The sequence below is a fragment of the Grampus griseus genome (assembly GCF_964374135.1).
Source record: "Grampus griseus genome assembly, chromosome: 3".
Lineage (NCBI taxonomy): Eukaryota > Metazoa > Chordata > Mammalia > Artiodactyla > Delphinidae > Grampus > Grampus griseus.
This window is the reverse complement of record NC_139019.1, coordinates 75,519,928-75,546,133: the sequence shown is the minus strand read 5'-3', so window position 1 is coordinate 75,546,133 and position 26,206 is coordinate 75,519,928. Positions and strand designations below refer to the sequence as shown.

The window sequence follows — 26,206 nt, the reverse complement described above, 5'->3', positions numbered from 1 at the left end:
ATTGTATTGAAAGGTATTGCTTATTTCATATGGTGCAACCATCCCTTACTCTCTGTGATCTACGTTTCTTTAGGAACATTTGAAAAATCAATGAAAATAAAAGGGATGTTTTGAATATCGTTTTCCTAGGTGCATCCGTCATCCATTTGCCTGTAATCTATGAATCATCTTGCTGATAAGGTTTTCTTAGGTATCCCAACTTCAGGATGTCTTTATGTGTTTCTAGCATCTCTTGGATCAAGTCTGTATATTATAACAATGATAGTACTGTCACTGCCAATGTAGATGACTAATGTTGTGACTATGCCCCCTCCATGTGGCAGTGATAAAGCTGTATCTAATTATTTTATAGGTGTGCTTTGTATATTTTGTGGAAAAAAAACTGCTGAAGATACTAGAGAAAGGGCAGCTCTTCTACTGACAACTCATAAGGAAATAATTTACCACCTACTTAGGATTAGAAGACAAGCTCATTCTTATAGTCTTCTGAAACAAAATTAGGTAAGAAATGTTTTTTGTCATATTTTAAATGATTTGTACTCTGCCTCCCCAGTTTGCTTGAAAGCTTCTATAATTCTATTCCTTTGGCCTCTAAGAGAAATGCAGTTAGCATTTTCCTTTAGGAAGGTAGTGTGCCAGCCAGCTGTCAGCCTTATGATGTGCCTGATCTCCGATGTCAGGGGAAGCACAATTCAATTTTAAACTAAGTCTTCTGCACAATAGTGCAGCAGGGCTGCCAGCATCTCTCTTTATGTTCCTTTCTTTCAAATTCTCCCTTCTACTCAAACAGTATAGCTTTATTTTTAAATCCTTTGTGTAAGATGAAACCACCACTAACTGACTTTACTTGTCTTTAGTTAAAAATCAATGAATTGACTGAAATAATCTGTATTTCAGCTACCCTTTCTCATTTCTAGAAAATAAAATACCACTGCTTGTTTAACTTATGACTTGTCTAAACATGTTGAAAGCATTGACTATGAGGCATAACACTCAGACGCTGAAAGGGAACTGTGACAAGTTCAGTCAAAAGGGAAAAGAGGAATAATTTATAAAAGGTGTTGCAGATAATGATGCCAGCCAGTTATTTTAAAATGCATCCATCTCACCTTTTAATGAATTAGATTTGTCAACAGGAAATGTTTTATGCACCACTTCTAATAAAAGTGGCATGCAGTGCTTTGAGGTTGGCTTCTTCAAAGCTAGAGTATCTTCAATTCAAAGGTATTTTTTAAATAATAGATATTAAAAAGTATATTTAAATAATATTAAGGTTGTGACACAAACACCAAATGACAAAATTCAGGAGTTTCAAAGCAGAGGCTGACATGCCTTCACTATTTCACATAGTAACTGTTTTTTAAATTAGGAGTGTAACAGACTGATTTGGGGATTGTGTGTCAGTTTAACTTTAGATTCTCTTGTTGTTTTGATTGGTGTCACAACCTTAATGTCAGCTTTTCAAATAGGTTTCCACATTTCCTTTGGTTTGAGGTCATTAAAAAATGCATATGATGAATCTAAGAGGCATAAATAGGTCACACTGAAGTGGAATTCCTTGCTTCTCTGGTATTGAGAGACAGCTAATACCTGCCTTATAAGTGGAAAAAGTTAGCTCATGCATTTTGGTAAATTTCTGTTTTTCAGGAATTTGATTGAGACCATTGTAAACCCAAATAACAAGACATGATGTTGGTATAATTGTTTCCTTGTTCCTCTAATCCAAACCATCCAATCTTGTTGGTTATCATCTCTAGATGTTAAGAATCACAATTCCAACAATTTTTTTTTCAATAAAAGTACAAGTTAAACCTGGTAATTATTTCAATAGAAGAATCCTTATTCAGTATAATTAAGTATAGGTAACCCTGCCTTAAATTTTTCCATATGCCAGTCCTTTATAGAAGCACTTTTAATCAGATCTTTTTGGGAGTAAAATCTTATTTTTTAAAGTAACACTTGTTATACAAAGCAAAATGTAGAGTAAAATCTGATATGTTGTGCTGAATATTAAAAAAAATTCTAGTACCACACTGGACATTAAAGGAGGAGCCTGGAGCCTTCCTTACCCCATTCTGCAAGGAAAGAGAGAAAGGGAGAGAGGAGGGAAATAATAATCTCCCTACCCAAATTCCACCCTTTTCCTTGATTCTCATCTTTCATGCTCTCACAGCGCAGGTCATATGTTGAATATAGTTTTAATTTAGAAAAATAAACATATCAGAATCTGTCCCACAACTGTCTTTTTCATCACCTGTGTTTGAGAAATAAACGGTGAAAAGAGAGGCAAATTATTTACTGATCTTTTCTTGCTGACTCATAAAGATACTGGCCAACCTAAAACACTTCATAGTTCTCATCTCCTCCTTGATTGAACCTGCAGGTTTTATCATTCTTGGTTTTTATCAATGACTGGGGGGGGCATTAATCTTTCTTTCCTAGTTGTACTCCATTCACTGCCTTCTATCTCTTTAATTTTCAAGCAGTGTTGAATTTGAGAAATTTCTAACAGTTTTCATTTCTGGTTCTGACTTTACTTTTCTTTCCCACTGAACTCTCCCATATCACATCACTGTTAAATCATCACAATTCTGACAAGTAATATTCTTTCTAAGCCCCAGTCCTCAATAGCAAGAGGTAATTATGCTGCATTGTACAGTGGTTTGAAAATGTATACAGTTGTCTGTGAAGGTTTTGACCAACTCATCCAAATTCATCTAAACTATGCTAATGCCCTTTTTTGAACAAATGTTTTAGATCATTATTATTGTTCATCTAATACTAGTTCTGATTTCTATTTGGTAAAACTGAATTTTTAAAACAAAAATGCCTGTTTCTAAATTCAGAGAAAGCTATTCAAATAAATGAGTTGGAACTCAGTATACACCTGCAATATAAAAAAGTTTTCTGGCATAGAAACAAAATAATCTCTTTAAATAGTATAGACCAAAGCCAGCTTTATACAAATTCATTTAGAGTAGTTTCAGATTTATGTAATTAATAAAGTTGGATAGTGGGTCTAACTTATATATTAAATGTCCTTCAGTGTACAGTGATGTTCTAGTGACTGGCTGGAAAAAAATGATAGAATTTTATTTAGTGTTTCTGCTATGTCAGTTAATTCTCTAAATGGCTTTCTAATGGGATACAATATATGCTTTTAATAGATTTCTATAAGATTAAGAGATAATATTTATTGCGTGCTTTCTATGTTCCAGCGAATATGTTCTAAGTAGTATCATAGAATATGTTCTATGTTCTAAGTAGTATCCATGGATTATCTCATGTAATCCTCATAACAACACTTTAATCTCACTATTTTACAGATATGGTAGAGGCACACAAGAAGGTTATAAAACCAGTAAGTAATAGAGCTAGGACTCCAACACTAGCACTGTTACTCCAGATCTCATACTCTAAGCCCCCGCTACTCAAAATGTGGCCCCAAGCCAGCAGTATCACCATTACCTGGGAACTTGTTAGAAATGCAGACTCTTAGGCTCCACCCCAGTATCATATTATCATGTATAATGTGAACAGGGATCCACTATAGACCCAAGTTATCTTGAAATCACTTGTATAAAGAACAGAAAAAGAAAAAATCCCAGACCATAAACAGCAAGTCTTTCTCTCTACTGGGCAGCTAACTACTTCAACATCTGAGACTTTCTTGCAATCACATTGCAGCACACTGCCTTTGAGTACAGACTCTGGACCAGATGCCTATGTTTGAATCTCAGCTCCCATTTCTAGCTGTGGGACCCTAGGAGGGTTACACAGCTCTTTGCATCTCAACTGCATCATCTGGGAAATAAGGTCTAAAACGGTACTTACTTCACACGATCGTTGTGAAGATGAAATGAGTTAATCCATGGAAAGGTTTTAAAACAGAGCCTGATGTGAGATAAGTGAAAAAATGTTATCTACTGTAGTAGTAGTTGTTGTTGTTAATTATGATTCTTATCTTAGAGTCACATCTCATACTTTTTGGTTATCAATTGGTAATAACTTGACAAATATTTTTGTTAGCAGGGCTTACCACATAAAGGGATATCTTTGATGTTAGAGTCCAAATCATAAACTTTAGTTTTTGTATTTTTCTGAAAACTTTCTCCTTGTGGCACTTCCCGCCTGTGAGTTCTGCTAAATGCCACTTGATTGGGATACTTAACTAGTTAAGTCCAATGCACTCAATTCAAACTCAAAATGAAATATGTAACAGTACAGTGAATTCTAAAATATAGTATATGCTTTTAAACTGAATAAAGATAATGAGGATTGTAAGCCCATTTGGCCAGCGACTGGCATAAGTAGTACAGAAAAATCAGGATGAAGAATGTTTATTTGAAGGCTGCATGCTTTGGAATCTTGTTTGTTTCCTTCTGGGTGGGCATAATTCTGAAGTTAATCACGGAAGTCTTCAGGGGGAATAATGGTTTAGTGTGCAAGTACTTACTTAGCAACTATTTAAGAATACATCTAATGTCTGAAGTGAGATTGCATGTTCCTATATAAAATACCATTTTGAAAGCTGATTTGTGAAAGGCACTGAGATAAAGATCCTTGGTGGAAAAAATATCCTGGGAAACTTTTAATTGTCAATTCCAGGACACACACCCAAAAAGTTCAGTTCACTAGGCCTGGGATGAGGCCCACCCAGGTATTCGAATTTTTAACAAGTGGCCAAGGTAATTCTGCTTAAATTAGTGTCTTCAACTACACTTTGAGAAATACTGCAGTAGAGGCAAAGACATGAACTGAAAAAAGCTTTTGTTGACCACCAATTCCTTTTTGCAACATTGTCCTCTTTGGTACTAGTTTCTTTCTATCCTATGACCTACTCTCTCTATCTTCTTTGGCCTTTCCCTTACCCCCGTTAGTGGTTCCCAAGTGATCTTTAATTTTCTGCTTTTCTCTTTTTTACTCTTTCTCAAAGAATATATCTTCCGGATTTATCAGTCATATCTTTTCAGGTGGTTCTACAAAATAATCACAAAGGTCTCTTTAATCTAAAAATCTCTAAGCCAAAAGGAAGGTGCTAAAATCAATTTAGAGGGTTTGGGCAACATTTAAAAAAAGAAGAAGAAGAAGGAGGAGAAGGAGAAGGAGGAATAGAATAGAAAATATCAAAGGAAGTACTAACGATAAGCAATGTTTCATGGAGCTTTTCTTTAAGATATGTGTGTACACCTACACATTGGATTGCAATGCTTTTTTTTTTTTTTTTTTTTTTGCGTTATGCGGGCCTCTCACTGTTGTGGCCTCTCCCGTTGCGGAGCACAGGCTCCGGACGCGCAGGCTCAGCGGCCGTGGCTCACGGGTCCAGCTGCTCCGCGGCATGTGGGATCCTCCCGGACCAGGGCATGAACCCATGTCCCCTGCATCGGCAGGTGGACTCTCAACCACTGCCCCGCCAGGGAAGCCCCCTGCAATGCACTTTTATAACCTTGTAGGTCATAGTTCAAAAAGTTTGAAACATACTGAGTCTTGGTCTCCTGAACTTCCGTGTGACATTACGAACACTATGTTTTCTTATGCATTTCCCTCATATATCTAACCCATCTCTATTCTGGACATTACCATTTGTATAATCCATTAAAAATTGTCATGTCTAGGGGCTTCCCTGGTGGCGCAGTGGTTGAGAGTCCGCCTGCCGATGCAGGGGACATGGGTTCGTGCCCCGGTCCGGGAGGATCCCACATGCCGCGGAGCGACTGGGCCCGTGAGCCATGGCCGCTGAGCCTGCGCGTTCGGAGCCTGTGCTCCTCAACGGGAGAGGCCACAGCAGTGAGAGGGCTGCGTACCGCAAAAAAAAAAAAAATGTCATGTCTAAAACTGAATTTGCTGTGCCTTCTTGCTAACATTTTCCTCCTAAGTTTTAAAAATCTATCCATAAACTACTTTTCTGTCATCCAGATTAAAATTTCAGAATTCCTTTGTAATAATTTAGCCCTTACTACATAAATTTCCCTATAGCCTCATCTTACTACCCTGGCCTATCCTGTGGCCCTACCCAGCAGGAAACCTTATGGGCACCCATAGTAGTCACCGCTCCTCAGCTAGCTTCTTGAAGGCTACTATGAGCATGCACTGCATGGTATCTATAGCTGCCTTCTTCAAGACTGTAAGAGCCTTTGACAGCAAGATGCCCTGCTCTGTACAATGCCCACCTCTTTTTCTTAGCTATTCCTGTCATCATTACTCACTGTTATTGCCAAGGAAGAGGCACACCCTGGATTTTACCCTTTGCTACTTTCTAATGACATATCCACAAGTTTTCTGCCTCTTATCATGACTATAATTTTCACATCGTCTTGTTTGGTTTCTCTGATGACTTGGGTCTCAAGTCCAAGCTTTTGATGCCTAGGATATGTAACACCTGGCTGGTGTTCTCTCAGCTATAATTGCCTGCCTCACTCAGCGACCCCAAACTATCTAGTCGTACATTGGAAAGTCATTTCAAAATCTATCTTTCCTTTTCTCGTGTTCCCGTCCTCTTCCTATTCATCATCACCTTCATCTGGATTAATTCACTATCCTCCTAACTGATCATCCTACAACTGTTCTCTCACCCCACACCAAAATCATCTTAACACCCTGTTTGATAAATATTTATAAAGTGGTAGTCATGTACTGCCTTAGTGAAAAACTTTTTATGACTCCCTGTTTTGTATAGGATAAAAGTACAAATATTTTCCTTCTGGAGGAGAAAAGGCCTTAGGATACCCATCTGGCCATAGCATTCCTATTTTACCTTTCACTATTTTCATTTGTGAATTTTCTGTTCTAGTTCCCCAAAGCAGTCCTATATATGTTCCAGGGATGTTCTCACCATTTTAATTACCAGGACCCCTTGTTGGTTGTGGTTCATCATTGTGGAGCAGGCAGCTGTGGCTGAGGTTTAGGAGTAGGGTCCCACTACATACAAAGAAACCTCAAGTTGAGGACCTCATTACACATTGGCAATAAGAAGTTAGTAAGAGCCCACACTGTAGAAGAAGAGGGAAATGAACAGGAGACCAACTCATTATTTACTTCTCCACTTACTGTCTGGCTGAGGCTCCTCATGTCCTCCCTTCACTAGTTGTTGGATCATTCTCAGAATTGGAGAGCACGTCAATCTATACACCGTGAGAGACTGTGTCATCAACTGTGGGGCCTGTGAGGCTGTGGACTTTGCAAGATCACTGGGCTCCCACCTTTATCTTCCTTTTTCTTGGCGGCTTGACTTCTCTATTTTCCTCTGCCCAAAGGGAATGTCCTTCTGCAGGACTTCTAGATCATTTGTTACTTGTACCACTCAGTTGATACTAAATTAGCTAATGCCTTGTAATATTTTATTTTTGTTTTTGTCTCTCCTGTGTCAAAAGTAATGCTCATTATAATAAGTTCAAACAAAAATAGATTATAAAGAGCAAATCTTTCCTTTTCCCTGTTCCTTTTTAGTTCTACCACCCACAGCTTAGCACTATTGATTGTTGAGTACCCTTCCTGATTTGGGGGATGATTGGCTTTTTTTCAGAAGTATTATACTGTATCATGATGCATATATAATTCTACAACTTACTTTTTAAAATAAAATACTATAGCATTCTGGAAATCTTTCTATCTCATGCCATACAGAGCTAGATTGTCATTTTTTATACGTGTGCTTTCATTTTATATATGTTATATTGATGTTTAAAATACCCCATGTACTGACGTCACATTATATATCCAGTTTGCCCAGGATAGTCCCATTTTAGGCCTTTTATCTCAGTATTTCATTGGTTTAGTGTTTGCCTCAGATTTTTCATTTTTGAATGAAGTATTATTTAATAGTTACATATAAATAAACTAGGAGAGGTTTAGGTAGACCTACACCTTGTTTGTCTACATCCTGGCATGTTCTCATATGTGAGACACCAGTATAGTGAACAGAATTCTCACTTTAACATATGGTTAAATTGGCCAAATCCCATTTATCTTTTCCAGTTCCTTTCCAGAAGTAATATAAGCTAACACATCTTTTTCAAGGAGAGCAGGAAGGGTGCTTGCTGATAAAGTAAATGCACTCTGGCACGAGCAGTTAGATACAGCTAGCTTCTTCAGATCTTAGGGGATGGTGGTGGCAGAACTATTCTATGCTGCCGGCTCTGCTGGCCACTTGATGCGCAGCCAGTTGTACTGAGCCCTGTGGTTACTTTGGCCTGTGGATTGCACATTTCCCATCCTTTATTCAGTTTTGCCAGAGTGAATACAATCTGAGCTCTCTATTACTGCAAGGATTTTATTACATATCATATGATATAAATCTACAGCTATTTATTTTACTGTTGGGTAACACATTTTTATTTTGTAATAACCATTTTGGTGACAGTGATTTAGAAAAAACAAAAGAAAATAACAGTGTACATTTAATAGTTAGTACTAAATTTCATTACACTTGCCGAAAAGAATTAATGTGTAACTCACACTATGGGGGCTATAATGATATCACAGAAGACATGAAAACAAGAAGACATAGAGGGACTTCCCTGGTGGTCCAGCGGTTAAGATTCTGTGTTCCCAATGCAGGGGGCCCGGGTTCAATCCCTGGTCAGGGAACTAGATCCCACATGCTGCGGCTAAAGACCCCGCATGCTGCAAGGAAGATCCCGCGTGCCAAAACTAAGACCTGGTGCAGCCAAACAAACAAACAAATAAATAAATAAATAAAAATACTAAAGAAAAAAAAGAAGACATAGAAGCATCAACATCTATTCCATAGTCTTAAGACCATGCCCGAAAATACAACATTTTAATACTTAGCTGCAGAAGGTACATTTGTGTACCACTTTATGAAACATGACTTTTCATTTAGATCAAGTGACCGTACTAAATTAATTTCTCTCATCTTCAGCTTCAGGTTTTCTTGTGCATGTATGAAAGGTGAAACAATAGCTGTTAATGTATTGGCTCTATTAAAAGAACTTTACTAACACTTAAATGATGCCACTTTTACCTCAGTATCATTGGATATTTCTAGTAAAAAAAATCAATTCCAGTAATGGTTCAAGTTTCTTGTCTAATACATGGCATCAAAGTAAAGCATTTAGAAGTTCGTTCTGTAAAAGGTGAAACACTTGACATTATTGTGAATACTATTTATTGTAAATTGAATTACAGACTGCAACATACATGATAAAATTGTTTGGTCTTGGTGATATTAAAGATATGTTGGGACTTCCCTGATGGTCCAGTGGTTAAGACTCTGTGCTTCCACTGCTTCCATCCCTGGTCGGGGAACTAAGATCCTGTGCAGACAAAAAAAAAAAAAGTTGAGGTAGAACATAACATCATAAATTTTTTTGAATAAATTTAGAACCTATAGAGAGAACTATACTTAGAATATGTTGTGATGCACATATTTGTGCAATTCATAATTGCCTCTAAGAAATCTATAAAATCTACCAATCTAAATAGAAGATATAGTTCTAAAAGAGTACAAATATGTTTATACATACATGAAATAACCAGCCTGGAAATTTTTTAAAAATATTTATTTATTTATTTTATTTACTTGGCTGTGCCCCATCTTAGTTGTGGCACGTGGGATCTTTGATCTTCCTTGTGGCATGCAGGATCTTTAGTTGTGACCTGTGGGATCTAGTTCCCTGACTAGGGATCAAACCTGGGCCCCCTGCATTGGGAGTGTGGAGTCTTAGCCACTGGACCACTAGGGAAGTCCCCAGCCCGGAAATGTTTATGGTTAGATTGATCTGATAAAATAAAACTAACTTAAGCATGGCAGTATACACTTTCTCTCTAACACATATATATGGAATCTAAAAAAAAAATGGTTCTGATGAACCTAAGGGCAGGACAGGAATAAAGACACAGATGTAGGATTTTAGAAATTTTTGAGACTTTGAAGAGTAAGTTTGTAAATCAATGAAAATATCCTACCATGGTATTAAATACTTTCATAAAAGTGTTCTCTAAATTTTGGTGCAGTTTCTGCAAAATCTACTGGAAATTTTTAGTCAAAGCATTTAACAAGTAGAAGGCAAAAAATTCAGTTTATGTGAAGCTTTTAGGGAATTGCAATTATTGAACACAAAACTTTCAAATAGGAGGACCTTGAAATGTTTCTCCGTGAAATCAAATGGGAAACTGAACAAATTAATTTATAAGAACTCGAATGATGTATAAAATTTAATTGTGAAATTCCATAATTGTGTTTCGAAATACCTACGCTTATGGGGAAAATATTTTGATGGAGTTCATATTTTTAATTGAATAAATTTATATTATGGTTCAGAATGAAGTTAACCTGGAAAAGCCTACAAGTTTGCAGTACCTAAATTTAGCAAAACATAAAAATAGAACTACCATATGACCCAGCAATCCTACTGGGCATATACCCTGAGAAAACCATAATTCAAAAAGAGTCATGTACCACAGTATTCATCGCAGCTCTATTTACAATAGCGAGGACATGGAACCAACCTAAATGTCTATCAACAGATGAATGGATAAAGAAGATGTGGCACATATATAAAATGGAATATTACTCAGCCATAAAAAGAAACAAAATTGAGTTATTTGTAGTGAGGTGGATGGACCTAGAGTCTGTCATACAGAGTGAAGTAAGTCAGAAAGAGAAAAACAAATACCGTATGCTAACACATATATATGGAATCTAAAAAAAATGTTTCTGAAGAACCTAGGGGCATAACAGAAATAAAGACAGAGACGTAGAGAATGGACTTGAGGACACGGGGAGGAGGAAGGGTAAGCTGGGATGAAGTGAAAGAGTAATATTGACGTATACACTACCAAATGTAAAATAAATAGCTAGTGGGAAGCAGCCTCATAGCACGGGGAGATCAGCTCGGTGCTTTGTGACCACCTAGAGGGGTGGGTTAAGGAAGGTGGGAGGGAGACGCAAGAGGAAGGGGATATGGGAATATATGTGTGCATATAGCTGATTCACTTTGTTACACAGCAGAAACTAACACACCATTGTAAAGCAATTATACTCCAATAAAGACGTTTTTAAAATAAATAAATAAATAAATTTAGCAAAACATTGAAAATAAGCATATATATTTATTTGATAAATTTGTCTTATGTTATTAGTCCAAAAAGGCACTTTGCATACAGGCAAAAAAATAGAAACTGTAAAAATATTTTGGCTAGAGTATTTATGTATTTCATTATTAAAAATCAAAATTGGTGATATTTTCCACTAGTGAATTTGCTCTGAACTTAATAAATTTACCAGGTAGATTTGCACCTGAGAAAGAGTATACAGAAGAGTCACTTGAAGGTGTCAACAACTTAAAATTTACTAACCATAAATTGTATCTTGGAAAATTATAAAAATAATACAATCATATTTTTAAAAATACATTCTTCAGAAAAATAACTGAGAGGCAGACACAACTAAGAAATTGATTAAAGTATATGAAATGTACCAAGAATCATCTGTTTTTATATTTTTAATGTTAAAACAATATAAAGATTTTTTTACTTCAATGGGCATAGATATAGGAATTTTTTGAAAGAATGTTATTTTGAATATAAGTATTACATAGGTCCACAAATATTATAAAGCTACTTACTTGATTTGTAAGTATCCATCTCAAAAAATTACATAATTTAAATTATTTTCAGTACCCTTTTTACTCCAAGAAAAAAGGTCCTAGTTTGAATGAATAAATTCTATAATCCTTTGATGTATATGTGCTTCATCCCCTCCTTCCCAAATCCCATTTCCCCTTTTCCAAATGATTGCTTTATTGTAATCCTTATACTTCAAATTCATTATTTCCAAAATGAACACTCCCTTTCCCCCTACAAATTAAAAATGTAACTCTTTCCTGTGATTTTTCTCTTTCGCTTAAGAGTATGTCTTTTCTATCAGTCATTTAGAGTTAAAATCTTGCTATAAACACTGATTCCTCTCTCACCTTTACAAAGATCATTCTGGTGGTAGGATAGAGAATGAATTAGGAGATAATGCTAAAAACAGGGAAACACTTTAGCAAACTGCTGTACTAATCCAGCAGTTTGGATTTTGGATTTACACAGAAGCAATATGAGAACAGGGTTGTATATGACAAATATGAAGGCAAACTAACCATCTGGCTATGGGACTGGTGAGAGAACATTAGAACATGGTGGATGGCTCCCACATTTCTGACATGAGTGCCTAGGTTGATAGTGGTGCTGTTAACTATCAGAGGGACCTAAAGAAAATGAAGACCTTTTAGAGGGAAGATAATAAAATTGTTTGGGGCATGTTGAGTTTAGGTGCCTGTGGGATATCCACGGGAGTTATCCAGTGTGGAGTTGGACAGTTAGAACAGGAGCTCCAAACACAAGTTGTAGCAGAAGACATGGATACTGATGAAATTGTTCACTCAGAGGACCACAGGAAAGAGACAGAAAAAGGGACTGGTAAAGGAAACTGAGCTGTGGTGTCCAGGACAGATTTAGGGAGAAACAGTGCCCTAATAGCACTTCCTTTGGGGAAGGAAGTGCCTGTGACCAGTGTGGAGTGTAGCAAGCAGTTTGGACAGAAGACTGACATTTGGCAATTTTGAGGTTCTATAACTATAGGAAGAATTCAGGCCTAGCTTAGGAAATGTTCCCAGAAATATCATACCATTTGAAACTTTTAGATTTAAGTTTAATAAATTAAGCTTCAAAGATATAATAGTTTATGTATAGTTTTGCAGGTAACATTTATTCTACTACTTCTCTACAAACTTATTATCATTATTCATTTTTACTTTGACTTTTTTCAAAGTTTCACATTGTGTGTACAAGGGCATGTTGATTAGTATAGAGTGGACTTTCTAATATCTTGTCAAGAATGTCAGTTTTATTATAATTTCACACATAGAACTATTCTAGAAATTTGACTTTGAAGTTGAGTCAATCCAAAACAATTAAAAAAATCTCTTTATTTTTCATTCTTAGGATTGTTTCTCAATGGTATCTATGCATAAAATTTTAATGTTTATACATTTTATTTTTACTTATTAGTTCTTTCAAAGAATGTTTTCTGTATCTTTAGACTTTATTTAGTAATTAAAGCACCTAATTTAAGTAGTTTTCTTTCTATAGTCCATGCCTCCACGTTGCCTCTTATATGTTAATTTTGGTCCCTCAGCTTTGGTATATGATTCATCTTTTAGTAGAAAAATACTGGGTTCTTTCATCACAATTACAGTCATTGGTCTGATAATCCTATGAGTAAATCTACACAAAACAAGAAGCTCATATCAAACTCGTGGCAGGTTTAGTTAAAATTAAAATGCACGCTCAACTGTAGAGATTGTCAAGTGTGGAAATAATATTTGTCCAGCTGGACAGCTTTCTTTTGTAGTTGCTAAATGAAAGTTGAGATTCTGTCTGCTCCTTGAAAGCTTCTGTGTCATGACGGTAATTTGGACTGTTTGTGGTTTGACAGGGATTATTAAAATCAGATGAAGTGAAGGGAAGCAAGTGTGAGAAAGCAAAATTGACACTGACACTCTCTATTATTTGCAGCTTGGATCATGATGACTATGTTGATATGATAGATTCACTGTTGAGATATGTTAAGCAGCAAATAAAGTAAAAAGCAAGAATAGTGATGGATTTTCAGATTTAACATGAAGAAATCCAATATTTACTTTCACTGATTACTTTTTAAATAGGTTTTCAGGTCATTTCATATGAATTTATTTATAACCAACAACAAATTATCCCTCTATTGAACTATAGAATTAAAAAGTATACTGCAAAGGCAGGATAACAGGAAATTAAATATTAAAGAAATAGATCACATGATTAAAATAATAGAATTTTTAAACTAGAAGGATCCTTAAATATCCCTTTTATCTGATTTCCTTTTTTGGTAGATGGAAACTAGAAAGAGTTTTAAGGTATCACATTTAAATGTTATTTGATAGCATAAATAAATGTAAAATCTAATTTTTCACCATAAATATATTTTCTTACCTTTTCTCAGTTATTATAGTATATTATAGTTATATGTTTTCTATAAATAGTATTATCTACTTTAATGAAGTAAATGCCTTCCATAAACATGACCTTCTACTGAAAGCATTCTTAGTAGAAGGAGTTATAGCAAAAGGCTATTTCAAGATGCCAACCAAGGACAGTTATAGTAGAAAAATATAAATAAATATGACGAATACATATATATAAAACTAGGTGAAGAACCTGGAGTTATTCTATGCATTGTGGAAAACCTTCAGTGGTATTTAGGCAGGGCAGTGAAATGATCTGAATTGGTTTGTAACATGAGAAGTCTAATGCCAGTGTGCAAGGTGGATATCACCCAGGTTTCCTACAATTCGGTTCAACGGTTCTAACACTAACTACCTGGAGTTAGCACAGTCATTGCAAGTGAAAGGCTTAGTCCTGCAAGACTGCCCCCACTTCAGACGTGAGCAAGTGAGGTCTCCAGGGATACCCGCTTCTGCCTGGCTGACTACAAATTCAGCAGCTCCCACAGGTTCAGTAATTCATTTGAATGACTCACAGGACTCAGGAAAGTGCCATACTTCTGATTACAGTTTTATTAAAAAGGATACGACTCAGGAACAGCCAAATGGAAGAGACACATCGGACGAAGTAAGGAAGGGGGTAGGAGTGGCAAAAACCAAGTATGTATTTATTATACCACACATATGTATTTATGTATCTTGGAGACAGATAGTGTTCCAGATTTGGGGCGCTGGTGCAGAAAGAAGGATAAGTCAAATTTGAGAGCAGTGGTGACCATTTAAGATATTAGGAAGAGAAAGGGTCAAAGAATTTGATGACCATTTAAAACAGGGGTCAGCAAACTTTTTCTATTAAAGGCCAGATAGTAAATATTTTAGGATTTGTGGGCAGCATATGGCCACTGTAGTATATTCTTTTTTGTTTGTTTTTCAATTTTTACAACATGTTAGAAATGTAAAAACTATCCTTAGCTTGTAGGCCATAGAAAGCACAGACTGCACCATAGTTTGCTGACTCCTGATTTAAAATACTAGGCATGGAAGAGGGAGATTAGGTAGGTGGTGACCCTATGACATAGGAAGAAAAGTTATTTTAAGAAAAAGATTTTTTTTTTTCTTAAGGTTATTTATTTATTTATTTTTATTTTTGGCGGCGTTGGGTCTTTGTTGCTGTAAGCGGGCTTTCTCTAGTTGCGGCGAGCAGGGGCTACTCTTCGTTGCGGTGCACCGGCTTCTGATTGCGGTGGCTTCTCTTGTTGCGGAGCACGGGCTCTAGGCGCGGGGGCTTCAATAGCTGTGGCGCACGGGCTTAGTTGCTCCGCGGGCTCGAACCTGTGTGCCCTGCATTGGCAGGCGGATTCTTAACCACTGCGCCACCAGGGAAGTCCAAGAAAAAGATTTTGAATTAAATGTTGAACATATTGAGTTGAAGGGACCTTTGGATCAGCAACGTGGAATTGTCTAGTAAGTGCTTGGATGTATGTGTGGGGTTTTAGAGAATTAGACACATAGATCTTGAATTTTCAGCATCAAGATAATAGATGAAAGAGGTTGTGAAAAGCGTGCAGAATAGGAAGAGAACCAGTAACTCCAGCATGAGATGGATAGGAAGAGAAGCAAAAGAGAAATTTCCATAGTCTGCTTCCCAACTCAGGCAAGGGAAATAAGGAGATTTGGGAAGCCTGAAAAATGAAACTAATAGGAAAAGATTTTTGAGGTCTGAGGAGAAAATCCAATGAATAAAAATAAAACAAAAATTTTTAAGTAAAACAAATCTACTACAGTAAAATTATGTAAAAGGAAGCAGTTGCTTTGAATGAAAAATGCTCAAGGAAAGTATTTAAAATGAGAAGCAGGTTTAGAAAGAACTCTGTGGTGAATATCAGTGTTCAATGGCAGAGATGAGAGAGGAGCCAATCAAGACGTTTATTAGTTTAATAAAAACTACTCTGGTCAATTTAAACAAACAAACAAAGTGGCTGTTGGGTGGTTGAGCAGGGAAAGGATTTATTATATGTATCTCACAGAACCAAAAGGAAGCTGTATGAGCAATCAGTCAGTCAGAGGAGGACAGGAACTGGGCAATTACAGGGGTCTCAGCCAAAAAAATCCATGCATCTTTTCTTGGGAGGCTGGAAGTATCGTGATTGGTTTACTACCAGTGATTCCCTGTCCCTGCCTTCATTCCAGATTTCAAAATTTATTTAGTATGCATCTGATGGTTCAGCTTGGCTCAGATTTCTAACTTTGAATCAATTAGTTATGACCAGGAAAGCTGGGTCCTTTAGCATAGAAAATGCACCACCATTGTACATCTGATACTGTATATCAGATAAAAAAAGAAATGTGAGCTGGCCAGCTACCCAAAGTGGGGCCTCCTACCAGGAGCCTCTGAATAAATGATGTGAGAAACTAGAAGAGAACCAGGAAAGTATAATACTTAGGAAAATTGACAAGAGAGAAGACAACTTCAAGGAATGAGTAGCTGTCAGTACCAAATAGTGCAGAGATTGAGTATGATGGGAAGTGAAAAGTATTTTGTCAGTTTCAGTAAAAGGATGGAGGCTGAAACCAGATTGTTCTGGGTTGAGAAGTGAAAGATGAGAACATGAGATTAAGAAATATGGACTGCTATTTTGAGATGCCAGGCTATGAAAAGAAGAGGATCCTAGGGAGGGTTTTGTTGGTTTCTAAAAAGCAAGAAACTTGAACATGTTTATAGTCAACTGAAAGGGATATTGATGTTGTAGGACTAGTTGATGATAACTGATGGAGCAAAGCCCTGAAAGTCATAAAAGGGTATTTCAATGGATAGATTTATTCATCAAATTGATGTTAATAAATAATATTACTAAAATTTAGGAGAATAGTATCACATTAACTTGACTAGCTAATCAATAATATTAACATTTTAGGAGAAATTCTTCAACTCTTGGAACATACTTTAAGAACTGTAACTCCTTTAGAAGCACCCATTTCGATACAAAGTACATACTAAGTTCAAAGCATTCTTGCCTAATTATTAAAAGAGTTCCTTAAAAATATAATTGACATCTCATAAGCTATTTATTATTCCCACTTGCTACATAATACAACTGCCTTTTAAAAAGTGCTCCATAACTTAAACTTTCTAATGCAGATGTAGTTTTCCAAATTACTAAGGTTTTACTGTACCTGAAAATTCATTAGTAAATCACAGCCCCATGATTTGCAACATTATTTAGTTCTAATCTCAAAATATATAATAATTTTATGACTTTTTTAAATTTATTTTTTTAGTCTTAAACTGATTTTTTTGAATTTTATTTATTTATTTTTTTATACAGCAGGTTCTTATTAGTTATCTATTTTATACATATTAGTGTATATATGTCAATCCCAATCTCCCAATTCATCCCACCACCATCCCCCACCCCCCAGCTTTCCCCCCTTGGTGTCCATACATTTGTTCTTTACATCTGTGTTTTATGACTTTTAAATCATGTGAAATATACAAGCACCAAGTTATAAAAGAATGCTGAAATTAAATTCATTTTTAATTATCTTGGTTTCACTGTTGTATTAAAGCAAGAGATGACGAAGATTGCATATTGAAGATTATAAAGAGTTATTAAAATGAAAATATTTTCTGGAAAGAAAGGTACACTGAAAAATAAAGAAAGCAATGTCAATTTGGTGAGTAAAGCATATGACAATTAATTCTGTTTGCTTGTCAAGCTGCAATAGTGTATTCCAACTGATCCTGTCAGTTTCTACTTCATACATACACATATCTAAATTACTAATAGAGGAGTTACAGTGAAGTGTTCTATATTTTATCAAAGAGGATTTTAATAGCTGTAGTATGTTAATATGAGTACTTACTGGGTGTATATCAATATTATAGCTCATATAATTATAATAATCAGAACTTCCACAATAATTAGTAGAAAGCATAGCAGTATAAATTGAATAAAACAAGTTCATTATTTCCTAATATAAGACTTTAATGTATTAGGTATTTGAAATGACTGTCAATAAATGGAGATCCATTTGAGTTGTTTCTCAGTCTTAGGGGAGGCTAGAACATTAAAATTTCAACTCTCAGTAATTGATGAAAATAAATTTTTGGCAACTCTGAGATATCACAGGGGAAGATCTAGCCTTAAAAAAATCTTTTTTTGGAAATTATATAGGCTTCATAATGAATGAAATTTATAATGGTTCTAGGGAAAGCTGTTAAATATATATGGCAGTAAACAAGCCAACATATATGAGAGGTAAAATAATAATTCTCTTGTACAACTTTATAACTACATAAAATTGTCAAGATTTAGTAAAAGTTAAATTTTGAATTATATAAAGTTGGCAGGACTTTGTGAATGATATAAGAAGACTACTTTGTGACTAAATATGGATGGAAAAGTTAAAATGAACCAGGCCAGAAGAAAAGGCTGGTTCAGGTTTAAGAACGACGACCTGGTCCAAATTTCAGTTTGCTTTTTTTTTTTATCAAATCAGCAACTCAAACCAAACAAGAAATACAAAGAATAATACAAATAATATAAAAGATACCAAGAATAATAGCTCAAGGATACATGATGGCTGTAATGTCACCTTCCTTGTGGAGGCATAGTGCCCAAACTCAGTTCATCTCAGACATCTTTTGTTGAGTAAAGACTGTTTCAATTCAAAGGAACCCAGAAACATGGGCTGATTGCTTTTTAGAATATTTTAGGGAGGTGCAGGTTGGAGAATGGAGCATCAGTACAGGGCATCTACCTATTACCATAAGAGAATGTCTTCCTGCCTCACGTTTCCTCTTTTCACATAATATTTCTTGCTAAGCTACAGATTCTACTTTAGCTTTCCATGTGGCAGTCCTGGAGAAGGGAAAAGGGAAGAATTAAAAATAGCTCTGAGAGTCCAGGGTACAGGAACAATGATGGTATTGACAAATAGTCCATGGAAAAGTTAATTTGGGGGGTTCAGAAATATGTCCTTCTCCTACCATTTTTATAGAATAACAACAAATTTATAGCTAGAAGAAACCTCAGAGCCTAATAAATCCATTCACCTCATTTTATAAATGAGGAACATAAGCTCCATCCCTCTTGACAGATTGAGTGACTCACCCAAAGTCACAGAGGCATTGGCAGACCAGGATCAGGACTCAGATCTTTTGATTCTTGGTTCAATGATGTTTAGAGTTAAATGTATTTTATTATAGAGCAACATTTTGAAACTTGTTCAGTTATATGTGGAATGTATAATTATCTTTAATTAATCAGAATACCCCACTTACTGTGCTAATTAACTGTTTATTTTAGGTTAAACAGTGATATTGGATGGTAGGACTTCAGGTGAGCTAGAGCTGGTGGACACATTAATTCCGCAGTCCAGCCATAGATATGAAAGGCATTAGACCCTCCTCACTGGAGAAATCACTTGATCCAAATGTTTCCTTTACTAACTAAATTTCTGTGTGGATTTCCTCCCAAGGGTTGGTTTTTCTATCTTTCAATCCTTTTTAATCATGTTGGTCTTAAGAAGAATGGCACTTGGGACTATTATTATTGAAGAAACTGAAAAAAGATAAGATAAGAACTCTAACCATTGTATGTGTTTAGATAAAGAAGAAGAGACCTTAGGATAGAAAGGTATCATTTTAAAATATGTTAAGGGACAAGTGAGAGTCGAAAATTACTTTTGTCTGCTTTCTTTTGATCACGTAAGGTATGATTAGTTTTATTGCTTTACTGTAATGTTTTCTGGCAGTGCTTATAATATTTTCATATTTTATTATAGTCATTGTTCTTAGGAATTTATAACTCAACTGTTATAATTTGCCTGTGGCTGAAATTTGATCTACAGATGTTTGGCTTAGATATAATTCTTCAAACATAACTTGTCTTTAAAAGGCAATAGTTAATATTAGATTGGCTGCTAATACTTGTTTGAAATATTAAACACTTTTTTTAATCTTACACAAAAAGTGATCAGAAACATTACAGGAGAATGAACATTTAAAAACAGAGTTGGGGAATGGAAATTTCAAAAACAAAGTTATTGTACTTTAAAAAGTTATAGTTCCCATCTTTGATTGATCGTGGATTAGGATAAGAGACTTCATTCATTATGTCAAATTATTATTGTGTCCCTGATGACGATTTATAGGGACATAAACAGAATGTAAAGCTATATCTTGATCCATAGCTTCATAGCCTCTTCCTTTTCCCCTTAGATTTTTTAAAGGTAATTCTATCTTTTTGAAATACCACTGAAGTATTTCCCAGATTACATTGGTCCCTCAATAATTTACTTTTCTGTTGTTGAGGTCATAGTTATGTTTCACTTAGAATATAGCAGTGATCTTTCTACTCGCTCCCTTTCTTATGGTCCTGTGCTTATTACTGTTCCTTGAGAGGAGAGACTGTTCAATCATTCAGTCTCTCTGCTCCTTCATGATGCCCAGCACAGTGTCAGACACACTGTGGGCCCACAAAATACATGTAAGGAAATGGGAAGTTTGGTGTCTGTGCTCATACTCATTCAGGGCGTGCTTCTTTCTCACCACAGTCCTGCAGGGATCACTGCCATCCTAATGGGACAACTTCTAAATCCAAACTTTAGCGTCACTTACTACAGTCTGTACTCTCCCTCCTTTATTTCTCATGTTGGTCCTGTGCATCCCTATTCACTCAGGTTAATTTTCTCATCTTATTATAGTTTGCCCATCAAGTTTTCTATTATCCTATCACACAGCATCTTAAACTTTACTACCACTGTAAAGGTGACTCTTGTTTCTCTTGTCTTTCACCACCTTGAAATCTTATCATACGTATGGAAGCATCACAGATCTATGCCAGTCATATGAAAACTCTGAACCATCATCATTCTGGTACCCCATCATCGTTATCAAATGGCATTTCTTTATAATGACAGTCTTTGTATGTACTAATTAACTTCTCTACTGAGGTTAAATAGAGAAAATCATGCAACCATGTAGATTGGGAATCCTTCAAAATCATGGTCACCAACCCTATCTGAATGTTTGACCTGTTTCTGTCCATTATTGTTTTACCCCAGAGCTGATTTCAATGAAGGACATAACACACACATTCAATATTGAAATGATACAAAACAACAGATTTCCTTTTAACAGCATTTGTAAGCACAAATACCACAAAACAATACAAAAAGTTTGGCGAAATGGTCAGTGGAGAGATATTTAGGAATTATGTAAGGTTTGAATCAGACTTTGAAAGAAATTGTAAATACAAATTGGCAAGAGAGAAGTTTTAAGGTTGGAAGATGTTTCAAATGAAGACATATAGAAAGTGTATTGGGTTAGCCAAAAAGTTTGTTTGGGGTTTTCCATAGCAGCTTACCAAAAACCCGAACGAACTTTTTGGCCAACCCAATAGAATGAGAAATCATACACAAGTCCTGAGAGCAAAGCTAATTTCTTTGTTAACTACTTATCCTAATTATATATAAAATAAGTACTTATTGCAAAACATTGGAAAGTGCTAAATATGAAGAAGAAAATAAAAATCAACCATAGTCTATCCAGTCTGTCCAAAGATAACCATTTTAACATTTTGTTTAATATCATTTCTATATTCTACAATGTTTTATATGCAGTAACTGATTCATTTATCAAGAGTCCAGCAACCTCAAGTCTTAAAACCAAACAGGTCTGGGTTCATACCCTACCCCCTAACACTGGGTAGCTATGTAACATGGACATGTTAGTTCATTTCTTTGGGCCCAAGTTCCCTCCCCTATACATGAGGATAATAACTGTTTTGTAGAGTTATTATGAAGATTAAGGAAGGTGATGTATATAAATTACCTTATACATAGTAGATATACAACAAATCATATTACTAGTTTGCTATTATATTTAAGCTGACTTCTACACATATTTTCTTTAGTTTGAATATGTGGAGTCTGAAGTAATGAGGCGTTACAATATCGACAAATTGGGGCAACTCTGAACAGAATATTGATAATATAATTTGTTTTATTACAGAGAAGCTGGCTATAAACAAAATATTTACTAAGTTTGAGTTCTCTATGGGAACCCTCAGCCATTCAAATCTTTCCATTATAAAACTGAAATTTTATTTTCTTGCAACAGTTTTTGAATATCTCATCACCTGAAAAGTTGAACTACCCAAAAAGATTCAAAAATATGCAAATACATAAACTGAATTTATTATTAGTAATATTGGCCATTGGGTTCAGAAATGACTGTTCTGATAATAGCTGTAAGTAGGTGAGCTACTGGAAAGATAGGAAGATATCAAACTCATTGGTATATGGAAATACTGAGGTTTTGGTGTCCTAAAGAAGTATAACTTCTGATGGACATAGCATTTTCTACCACTTAGCTTATAGTTTCGGCAATTTTATTTTTTTGCCTGATTTCAAGTTAATGTTAATTATGGTATATTATAGGTAAATATTTGTTTTCAAATGAAAAATTAAACCTTTTATTGCAGAATATTTTTAAAAGGAGACTCCAAATGTATGAGGATTATTTATTTATTTATTTATTTATTTATTTATTTTTGGCTGTGTTGGGTCTTCGTTTCTGTGCGAGGGCTTTCTCTAGTTGCGGCAAGCAGGGGCCACTCTTCATCGTGGTGCGCGGGCCTCTCACTGTCACGGCCTCTCTTGTTGTGGAGCACAAGCTCCAGACGCGCAGGCTCAGTAGTTGTGGCTCACGGGCCTAGTTGCTCCACGGCATGTGGGATCTTCCCAGATCAGGGCTCGAACCCGTGTCCCCTGCATTGGCAGGCAGATTCTCAACCACTGTGCCACCAGGGAAGCCCCTGTATGAGGATTTTGATATTTAAAAATGGTATGTTGGAACTAATTGAGTTTCAAATGACAAGTCTGGTGATACCATGGACTTCTATATTAAAATGTTTTAGTGGAATGTTTTCCTCTTAAAGTAATATCTCTTAGGAAGAATAAAAGCTGTATTCCAAAACAACTTCTTTGAAGTGCCAGATAGAAACTATGAGAACTCTTTAGCTGTTTTATTATATGATAATAAATTACCTACATTTATTAATAATTAAATAATTAAGGATGAGTGTGTCTATTAGTGTTGTAGCTTCTGCAAAACTTTTTAGATAATATTTCAAATATTTTGGGTGTATCCAAACTAAAACCACATTTTTCCAAGCCTTTTTCTTGTTAATATTTAGTCTATGTATATGTGTTATAATTTAATGTTTAAATTTCTCATTCATTTATACCATCAGTCATCAGATTAATATTTTATGTCAAAAAATAACGTACCTCTAAATAAAAAAAGTTTACACTCTGCCCCAACACTATCATTTTTAGTCTATCTCATTGCCCTGATGTATTTGTTCTCATAGCACTTCTCATCATGTAATCTTTTATAAAATATATCTGGTTATGTGTTTTTAAAATCTACCTCCCCCACTAGATCAAAAACACCATGAAGGCAGGGACTTTGACTTGTTGCAGCTGTATCCCCAGCTTCTTCAGCAGTGCCTGTTATATATCAAGCATTCAGTGAATACACATGGAATGAATGATTGAAGTTTTGGTAGTGGGAAAATGCTTATCTCTAGAAGGAGTATTGTATTTAAGTTTTAGTCCAATGTCAGTACTTAGGTTGACAAGGGTGGTAGAAGAACGCAAGGGAAATTTTACCTTCTTCACATATAAAACAGGACTAGGGGATGAGACTAAAAAAATCTGAGTTTCCAATGACTAGGTCAATATGTTGACAAGAGTGGAGGGAAGTTGCTGAATTCTTGAAGCAACCACCCTTGTTCACACAGGTCCCTGAGGCTTCGGGATTTCCTTTGCAGCTCTTGGTTACAGTGAGAAGCAGCAGGATGCTTAGGTACTCTGACTTTTTTTCAGCTTCTAAACCACAGAGAAGTGTGAAAATTAGGTCACACCTCATGAAATTTAAATAATAAAACAATCTACCTAGATTAATAATACCCTACTTCTTCTACTGCTGTATTTTGCCTCTAAATGGGCATTATTATTTTGGAGTTAATATCACAACTTGAGGTGGATTTTTTTCCTTTCATTTTGGGGAAACTGACATTTTTTATTCTTATTCCTCAGGATGGATTGGAGAGATGAATATTCCCATAATTCTTTTGACCTACATTGTTTGTTAAATTCATTTCCTGGAGACTTGGAGTTTAAGCAGATCTTCAATGACATTGATGAAAAGATAGAACAAAATGCCATAAGGTAAATATTGCTAATTTTAAAATAAGTTGGTTTCATGTTTCATTTACACAAACTTTTATCTTGTCTAATTTTAGTGTTTCCTGCTCTTAAGAAAATTTTAGGTTTTAATTATCATTAACTTTCCTGAAAAAGAATTAATTAGACCCTCCCTCTAGAATATAACATGATTTTCCTTATCTGATTACTACTTTAAATAAGGCTAAAAAATATAGGCATTGCCTTCAAATAGATAAAGTTTGTTGAATTACTCTTGTTGGGAGGAGGAAGTTTTCCTCTACCCTTCTAGGTTCTTTTGAGTAGTCTAAGAATTAAATTGACATGAGACAGATTAACAGAAGAAAATCAAACAAAAGTGTAATTACATGTATACATGGGAGAGAAACAGAAAAACTGAGTAGCTGGCCAAAATGGGCAAAATCCTCACCTTAACCATTCTCAGCTAAAGGCAAAAGAGGATGTTGAGGGTGGGTAGAGTGTCTTGGGAAGTTACCAGGAAAAGCACAGTAAACAAGGATAAGGTTGTTATGCAGATTTAAGTCAGTACCTTCTCCACTGATAAGAGTTTCTAGAGATCCTCCTCTGCCTGGTACAGTGAGGGAGACACCCTTACAAATGGAGATTTTCCTTATAAATGTGAATGTTTCTAACAAAAGGGTAGCTCGTGCTTGGTTTTCAGAGTGTTTACCATATGTGTGTTTCTTAGAAAACAACCAGCTTAAAATAATTTAATATGCCAAAGAGACATATTTTAGGGTGGCAAATTCTGCTCCCCTAAACTGTTCATGATTTCTTAGTTTGCCAGTATTGATGGCCTGCATTTTCACGAATAGGTTTAGAATTAAATATTCTCATTTGATGGATAAGCACAGAAATTAAAATTTTGGAATTAAGGTATTAAAATAAATTCGTAGTATAAGGCCATGGATTTCTTGAATTGCTGAAAGCAGAACATTAAATTATTTTTATGTAATGTTTGTCATTTTAAGTCTCCTCACTTACTTAAGAGACTAGGGAGTCCACCTATGCAAGGTTAGTCTTTATCACCTACTCCAAAATTAGTGTTTCTAAACACTGGGGGAAGCAGGAACAGTTAAGCAGATTTCCATTAATACATATTCTCTGATAGAAAGGACTCTGTCTTTATATGCATTTGGACCCTAGAGTCAGTTCACTTATTTCAATCCTTTTGGTCAAAGATTCTAATAATTCATTTCATGTTGAAACCGTGTGACTCAGATTGGGATTGAACCCACGGGCCGGGACTTGAACCCAGCCTAAACCCAAATTGGGACTTGAACCCACAGTGTTTTAATTAGAATCACTCAACTCGTGTCTGGACTTACTGAGGCTCAGGTCCTTTGTCTCTCAGCGCAGAAGGAATTCAGCAAGAGGCAACAAGTAGATTTATTAATATAGGAAGCTTGTGAGAGATGCAAGTGGAAAGGTGAGGGGGCTCTGCCCCAAGGATTAAGCGGGCTACATTTTTATAATCAAAGGAAAGTGGGACAGGGGGAAAAGACCACCTTCTTCCTCATTCTTCCTCATCAGGCTTACATCACTACCTCCTCCTTCTTATCGGTCAGGAGAGTATTTGACCCATGAGGTCAAACTAGGACTGTCAGGGCACTTATTCAAATCAGCAGAAGGGTGGTAACATATACTAAAATATGTTGAATCATCTCAGGTTTCCATATAATGAGGGTCTCCTACTTTGGAATGTCACCTTTCCCTTAAATTCCTGTCCTTGGTCCTAAGGATCATTATCTTGTTGAACTCAACCAGCAGAATGCAGGCCTCATTTTTTCTCTTTCACTTAATGACCTGGGGTGTATCTCGTGCTTTTATTTATGACTTTATAGTTAAGCAAGCTTGCTTCTTCCACGACATTCCGATAGCTTTCTTGAGTGACTGTTAACTTAACAGTGATCTCCCAAAGTTCCCTAGGTTTCCCTCTCTATCTATAATCCCCTACTGGG

The 26,206-nt window shown here is 35.7% G+C and overlaps 1 protein-coding gene across 1 annotated transcript in view; it reads left to right on the top strand.

The window, feature by feature from the left end:
- Nucleotides 1–433: 433 nt before the first annotated feature.
- The window catches only part of KIAA0825, a 369,265-nt gene continuing 343,492 nt past the window's right edge, over nucleotides 434–26,206 (top strand). Inside the window, 2 exon segments of the mRNA XM_082651636.1 lie at nucleotides 434–501; nucleotides 24,099–24,230. Coding sequence (XP_082507762.1) covers nucleotides 24,100–24,230 — 131 coding nt within the window. The 5' untranslated portion in view covers nucleotides 434–501; nucleotide 24,099.